Source organism: Pinus tabuliformis, chromosome 4_2 (genome assembly GCF_031772625.1).
Source record: "Pinus tabuliformis cultivar Carrire ecotype Pingquan chromosome 4_2, CPIR1, whole genome shotgun sequence".
Lineage (NCBI taxonomy): Eukaryota > Viridiplantae > Streptophyta > Pinopsida > Pinales > Pinaceae > Pinus > Pinus tabuliformis.
This window is the reverse complement of record NC_142304.1, coordinates 414,277,392-414,285,558: the sequence shown is the minus strand read 5'-3', so window position 1 is coordinate 414,285,558 and position 8,167 is coordinate 414,277,392. Positions and strand designations below refer to the sequence as shown.

At 40.4% G+C, this 8,167-nt stretch overlaps 1 protein-coding gene across 1 annotated transcript; it reads left to right on the top strand.

The window, feature by feature from the left end:
- The first annotated feature begins 317 nt into the window (after positions 1-317).
- Positions 318-1,145, top strand: LOC149169711 (uncharacterized). Its single transcript, XM_089425301.1, has one exon. It carries the CDS (start codon positions 318-320, stop codon positions 1,143-1,145), a length of 828 nt encoding a protein of 275 aa, XP_089281427.1.
- The last annotated feature ends 7,022 nt before the right edge of the window (positions 1,146-8,167 follow it).

The window sequence follows — 8,167 nt, the reverse complement described above, 5'->3', positions numbered from 1 at the left end:
AGAAGAAAAGACACGAGACGCTAGGGACCGAAGTAGATTGGTTACATGGTGGCTCAGGGCTACACCAAATTCATGGAGAGATCTCACGTGCCTCCTAATCTGGTGCCCTGGACTGGTACATTCCAAAAATTGACCATTTCTGCTGGCTGCTATGCCATAAAAAAATCCTAACAGATGATAGACTTCAGAAAAGGGGCTTTCTAGGGCCATCAAGATGCACACTATGCAAGGAAAGTCTGGAATCTGCTCTTCACCTCTCGCTGGCGTGCAATTACACAGGTCTAATCTGGCACGAGCTCCTTGGATCATCGAAATTTATGCCCGCCTTTCCCCACTCTGTCCCGGACTTGTTTGCTGGGTGGCTGGCCAGGTATCCAGGCCCAAGCCCAAAAAACAAGATTGTCAAAGCAGCATGGAATGCTCTACCCAAATTCATCAGCTGGCAAATCTGGTTGGAGAGGAACAGAAGGATTTTCAGAGATAAGGAACAGAACTTCAAACTAGTAGCAAATACAGTGAAAGGTCAGTTAAATGAGTGGCTAAGAGACAAAAGCGATGACACAAATCTAAGCCAACAGGATATTGAGTTTGGAGCAGCCCTTAACCTCAATTTCCAAAAATCGAAAATCCCACCTATATGTCTCAAAGATTGGCAAATAAGGAAAACCGAAGAAGAATTTCAATCTTGGCTGTCCAAGCAAACACTCCCCTCTCTTTTCTTTGACGGGGCAGCCAAGGGAAATCCAGGAATGGCTGGAGCAGGAGGACTCATTATAAATCTAGAAGAAGCATCTATACACAGGTTTGCATGGGGACTGGGCCACTCCTCAAGCATACAAGCTGAAGTCATGGCTCTGTTTCAAGGGATCAAAATGCTTAAAGAACTGGGGCACATAGAAGCAGTGGTTTTCGGGGATTCCCAGGTCATCATCAATGCAATGGTGACCAACACAAATCTAGCAGATCTTCGACTTGCAAGGACAATTACAAGAATAAAAGGCATGACAAAGCTCCTAAAATTGAAATTCTTCCATATCCTGAGAAACAACAACAAAGAAGCAGACATAGAGGCAAATAAGGCAGCCCAACTAGGTGCTGGAACTATTCTCAGAGATAATGAAATCTCTTGGGAACCAATTCCCTAATTTTTCTATGTTTTTCTGTCTTTTGTTAAATCAGTTTGTATGCATTCATAAGGTCGGGAAATCAACATCAAGAGTTCATGTGATAAATTGTAAAAAGAAGCGATTCATAAGCATATGCGCCATGTCCCGCTGGTTGGAGAGATGCCAAGAAATTAGTGTCACCTTTTGTACCGAAATTATGGCATTTTGCCAAATACTTAATGAAATCCCATAACCATTTCTATAAAAAAAAAAAAACAACCCCGAAATTAAAACATGCAACTAATTAGGTTAATCATGTGACTTATAATCAACACACAATTTATCAACTATTTAACATAGAATTTCGGAAATATGAGCATAGACAACTTACCTGTGGTGATGATATTCCTTACTTGTGATTTCGGAGTTGAACGTTATTTGAATCCTGCTAACTGCAACAAAGTTTTAGGGGCGACTCTCCACCCAACCGTAGGCTCAGTTGCACAAAATCTTTCTACAACTGGCCACCCCCGAGCCCTCAATCAACGTACTACTGCTAGGGAATCTTTTGTCTCACAACACTTTTCTCCGAAGAGAATGGATGATGGAATCATGGAATGATCTCTCATCATCCTCACCGCCTATTAAATAGAACAAACATTGGAAGGGGAACCGCATGCACATATTCCTTGTGTCAACATGCAACTTTTATTTCTTTATTTTAAGTTTAACTTAATTTAGTGATTCTCTTAATATAATTCTTTCTTATTTTATTCCTTTTTACTTTTAGATAACTTTACTTATTTTTACTATTTTTATAGTTATCTTAATTTAACTCTTCCTTATTTTATTTTACTTTTTGTTAACTTTACTTATTTTTACTATTTTTTTATAGTTTATTTTTATTTTTATTTATTTAGAACTATAGTATTGTTATTTACTATTTTATTTATTATTATTATATTTTCTTCATTATTTATTATTTATTTATTATTATTATATTTTATTTATTGTTTATCATTTATTTTCTTATATTTTAATATTATATTATATTATTTATTATTATTATTATTATTAGGGGACATTACATGGTTAGTATTGAATATGTGATGGTTGATATTGAATATGTGATAAGTACAAGGGTTCCCTATATTCATTCTTAATATGTTGGTGTAAGAATAGTTTTATTTTTGGTGAATGCTTTTAGTCAACATGTGCAAGTGACACCTTTGTTGATATGAGAATTTATTACAATGATAGTGATGTGACTCACCATTCATAGAATATCCTTCAATTAAGCAATTGTTACTAGGGGATTTATATTCTACTACATTCACCTACTACTTGCACTTAACCCCCTCTACATGAATCGTCATGCTTGTGTGGACTAGACAACCCATGAGGGAGAACAATGTCACTTGGAGGAATTAAACATTAATGAGGGATAACACTACTTCACTTTAACAAACCAATAACCTCATTGACGCGGGATCAATATAAGATTACATTTGCATCATTTTGGTTGGTGGAGGTAAGTCTTTAGACAATGAGATTTAGGTCAAGCAAGAGAGGAAGCAATGAGGTCAATGTATCAAAGTTTTAATAGTTGTGTTAGATAAAAATGTTAAAAGAAATTGGAGAAGGAATGGCCAAGAATTATTGTTTGGTTGGTGGAGATAAGTGCTTAGACGTTGAGATTCAAGGCAAGTAAGGGAGGAAGTAATGAGGTCAATGTTTCAAAGTTTAATTGTTGTGTTAGGAAAAAATGTAGAAAGGAAATTCGAGAAGCGATGTTCGTGCACTATTTTCATGTTATTTTCTCATAAATTGTATAAGAGATCAATCTTTAAAATTTCAAATGTCTTGAGTTTAGAAAGAGAATGCATGTTGCTAAGCCTTGAGGGTTACCTCAGTTGGTTGAGTTGACATTGTTAAAACAACTCTACTATTGAGAGGTCACGGGTTCAATTCTCTCGACACTATTGGGATTAGGCTCTGTGATTGAGCGGATAGGAAGTGATCCTTTTAGGTAGATCTGCCTAGTACAAATATTCCGTGGACGTAGCTGTCACTGATCTTCAGGCACTGTGAACCACATAAAAAAGAATGCATTGCACGACCTCAATTATAAGTAATTCAAAACAATGGTGGCTTCATTGGTTGGTAAAGTGGAGATATTATTATTCCTCCTACCAAATTTTCAAATTATTCCATAGAAATGTTCACTTCTCATGGGTTATTTTACTTGCATAAGCAAGTTGTTTAATGTGGCTAGGGATAGTTTCATGTGAATAGCTTTCACAAGTTGTGCAACATATCTACATCATCATAATATCCCAAGTGAGAAGGTGTCAATTGCATGTGTTAACCAAATTGATCCTATTCAAGTGGACATCTTTCATGAGTTGTGCAACATATATGCATTATCATAAGATCCCTTGTTAGGTGTTGTTGAGCACATTGTTGATTTTTGGTAGCTTGGGAGGTACTCCAAGCCCTAGGGTTCGAGGTTTGGAGGTTGGAGAGCCACAAAAGTCCTTTGTGGGCTTGGAACCCAAGGTGTGGGATTTTCACCCAAGCTTGTGGATGTGAATTTGTCAGGCATTTTGGACATGTGATGATTTGAGGTGATAGAGGATCCTGAGAGCAATTATGAGAAACGAAAATCACTCAAATCTGAGTTGTCCATCATGAGATATTAATTTTTTAAGTTTAAGTGTGGGCTTTCACAAGGAGAGTTTAGGTTGGTCTAGTGTTTGAAGGCCTAATGACAGGTTGCCAAGCCCTATTGTATGTTTTGTTGAATCCCTCATGTTTGAATATAAATATGAGGTGTGTGAGGCCACTTTAGCACATCCACAAGAGCATCATTCATAGATAAAATACTTATGAGGCAATCGAAATGGAGTAGAGGCTAGACGTGGAAGAGGAGAGTTGGTTTTTGTCTCTTTGTTTTTCTCTTAAGGGCCGAGGAGCTACATGAGGCTGTCGATGTGTTTGAGGGCATATTGCATGAAGTTTTGAGGGTGTTTTTGGGTGGCTCTCCCAAGCAGGTCACAGTGTTGAGGATAGGCCACAAGCCTAAGCCTAAATTGCCTTGTTCTAGGGGGCGAGAACCTACAGCTAGGGCCGCAACTATGTTTTGGTTAAACAGGTGGCCGAGTGGTTGGGTATTGAGGCTTATAAGAGGGTTAGAAGGCAACAAGTTGTTGGAGGAACCTTTTAGAGGGAGGCCACAATCAAAGGGAGGTATGGAAGGCATGAGAAGAGGGTTGTAGAAACTTGCTAACAATCCCTAACCAGAGTTAAGAGCTTCATCCATTTACACCAACCTTTGGGAATGCAATTTATATATGTTTGGTGGTGTTTTTGAGTTGACTTAATGTGGGTGGATAGTGTCCTAGGAGAGGAAAGTTGGTTGTGTTGGATTGGGCATTTGTGGATTGTTGGAGGGCAGTGTGAGAATTCCCAAGTGGAGCCCTAAGTGTAGTGTAGGGAAACCTGACACTTGGTTGCTAGGAGAGGTAGTTTGTTGTTGCTGAAAGTTTGGCCAACCAGAGGAGCATATTGTTGTAGCTTGTGTTCATCATTGGAGAAGCGACATTTGATGGTGATATGTGGCAACCCTCCTCCCCTATGTTAGTCTTCATTGGAGCAACGCAAGAAGACTATAGTGGGAAGAAGTCCCTGAGTAGCTGAGGAGCAACAATGGTTAGTTGTGAGTTGTTCTTAAACGGAGTTATGAACAACTCAACATGAGTCTCGATGTGTTGATGCATTGATGAACTAACGATTAATGAGAAAGCAGGTTGGATAGCCGAAATTCAGTGGCCAGATGGACTTGGTGAATTGATAGAGGTAGGTGTTGCAGACCGGGAGCCGAAGGACTAGGCAGACATGTTCAGGGTATGACCGAGAGGAGTTGAGAGAGCTTGCTATAGCCAAATGGTTAGAGTATCTTGTTCAGGGTAGATTAATGGTCATCACGATAGACACCAAGCCCTATTTGTTTTATATCTTGAATTAGTGGATGTATGAGGGCCATTATCCCTAGTACGGGAGCCCTAGACTGTTGTATTATCAAATTAATTAATATAATGAAGTTGGGTTTGTTGTACATAATTTTGTAAACAAATTTGTGTATATTTTGTGTGCTAGTAGATTTGTTGTTGTTTATATTCCACTGTGCAAAGTAGACTTGTGGTGATAATTGGTTTGGTAGTGTCAGTGGCTTAGGATTCTATCCTAGATACCAGTATCCTGTAAAAACAACATGGTATCAGAGCTACTTTGAAGGGATAGTGAATCAAAGTGTGCATAATGAAGTACAAATTAAGAGGGAGTTGATCACATTGTGGTTGAAGGGCTCACACAATGTCAAAGTTGCAGGTTTGTCTCTAGTATAAGGACATGCTAGAAGGGATGTCCAACTATATTCCATGGAAGGAAAGGATCAAATTGACCTTGCAGGTCAATGGGATCTAGGAAATCACTGAGAAAGCCATCAAGAAGCCAACTGACCCTAATGAGCTGGAAGTGTACAAGGAGTTATGATGTGAAGGATTCATTAGTACCTCATTTGTCCAGGAGAACACTCCAAATGAGATGTGGGTAGCTCTTCAGAATTTGTTCCAGAATAAGAATGAGAATTGAGTATTGGTATTGGAGAATAATTTGAATTCCAGCGAGATGATACAGGGTGAAGGGGTAACTTCGTATCTGGCGAGGTTGTCTTAGGTCAAAGGTGAGCTTGTCGTCGTCGGTGTGACTATTTCAGATCCTAAGATGGTAAGGATTGCCTTGAAGGGTTTTATTCCATAGTGGAAGCCATTCATCAAGGGGATTGTTTCCAGAGACAAGCTGCCAAACTAGAATAGGTTGTGGGACGACTTCATTCAGGAAGAGTTGTGAGATGAGGATCTTCATCTCAAGAAGAGGGCTTTAGATGATGACACGACACTTGTATTACAAATGAAGGGTAAGCAGAAGAAGGACTTGAGTAAGATCAAATGTTTAAATTGTGGTGAGATGGGTCATTTTTCGACGAGATGTTCAATGAAGAAGAAGGGAGATGACGAGAAGAAGAAAGGGAAGCAGGTCGTAGGTGTCGCCACTTCTACCGAGATAGATAATCTCTCTAGGAGGTTGGAGAAGGAGGAGTTTGCTTTGATCTCTCATTTCTTGTAGGGTACCATCGACGAGGTTGCATGGTACGTGGACAGTGGAACATCAAAGCATATGGCAGGGTCACATGAGGTATTCGAGACTTTAGTTGAGTGGGACTCAAAGTTGCACATGGTGTTAGACAACAAGAGTAAAAAAGAGATCAGAGGATCTAGATTTGTTCCATTCAAGATGGATTCAGGACAGGTGGTGTGATTCCAGGATGTACTTTTTGTACCAGGACTCAGATATAGCATGATGTATGTCTCAGCAATTGAGCATAATGGGTTTGATATGTTGTTCCAAGATGGGAAGGCTAGACTCAGGCCCAGAGGCTCTAGCTCCACAAGTGTCGTGATTGGAGTTAGAGAGCATGGTCTATACAGGCTGACGAGAAAGCATATAGATCATGGAAAAAAGAAGGAAGACCAAGTGCAAATTCCAGAGAAGTAGGTGCAGATTTCAGAGGCGCAGATATAGGTTCTAGAGGCTCATAGGGAGTTGATTTCTAAAGGGATCTTACAGGTTCAAAGGGAAACTTTAAAACCCAACAAGAGTGCATGGTCAGTGGGGAGAAAGGGTGCTTCTACAACTTCCAAGAAGGAATCATGGAGAGAGTGGAAGACATTTGAGGAGAAGAAGAAGAAGCAGGAGGCTTCTCGTGATAGTGACACTTCTGAGAGAGGCATAGTCCATGCTACAGGGATTGCGACAGTTGTGGGTGCCAGTAGTTGTGTGAGTGACAGTGATGATGACGATTTTCTTCCTAGTCTTGGAAATACCTCCCTTCATAAGAGAGGGTGTTGATTTTTGGTAGCTTGGGAGGTACTCCAAGCCCTAGGGTTCAGGGTTTAGAGGTTGGAGTGCCACAAAAGTGCTTTGTGGGCTTGGAACACAAGGTGTGGGCTTTGCACCCAATCTTGTGGGTGTGAATCCGTGAGGAGTTTTGGACATTTGATTATTTGAGGTGATAGAGGATCTCGAGAGCAACCGGGAACAACGAAAATCACTCAAATATGAGTTGTCCATCGTGAGATATTAATTTTTTAAGTTATAGTGTGGGCTTGCACAAAGAGAGTTCAGGTCGACGTTATGTTTGAAGGCCTAATGACAAGTTGTGAAGCCCTCTTGGACGTTTTGTTGAAGCCCTCATGTTTGGATATAAATATGAGGCGTGTGAGGTCACTTTAGCACTTCCACAAGAGCATCATTCATAGATAAAAAAATTCTAAGGCATTCGAATTGGAGTAGAGGCTAGACATGGAAAAGGAGAGTTGGTTTTTGTTTCTTTGTTTCTCTTTCAAGGCCAAGGAGATACAAGTGGTTGTCATTGTGTTTAAGGGCAGATTGAATGAAGTCTTGAGGGTGTTTTTGGGTGGAACTCTCTCCCACGACAGGTCATAGTGATGAGGAGCACCTACAGTTAGCTCGCAGACCTAAAGTGCCTTGTTTAGGGGGGCGAGAACCCACAACTAGGGCTGCAACTCTATTTTGTTTAAACATGTGGTTGAGTGGTTGGGTATTGAGGCCTAGAAGAGGGATAGAAGGCATCGAGTTGTTGGAGGAACCTTTTGGAGGGAGGCCACAGTAAAAGGGAGGTCTAGAAGGTATGAGAAGAGGGTTGTAGCAACTTGCTAACAAGCCCTAACCAGAGTTTAGACCTTCAACCATTTACACCAGCCTTTGGGAATGAAAGGTATGTATGTTTGGTGGTGTTTTTGAGTTGTTTTGATGCAGGTGGATAGTTTCCAAGGAGAGGATAGTTGGTTGTGTTGGATTGGGCATTTGTGGACTATTGGAGGGAAGAGTGAGAGTGCCCAAGTGGAGCCCTAAGTGCAGTACAGGGAAGGACACTTGGCTGCTAGGAGAGGCAGTTTGTTACAACACAAGGTTTTGCC

What these genes read in the sequence shown, in the direction of transcription:
- LOC149169711 (XM_089425301.1), top strand. Translation starts at nt 318, where the DNA reads ATGCCCGCCTTTCCCCACTCTGTCCCGGACTTGTTTGCTGGGTGGCTG.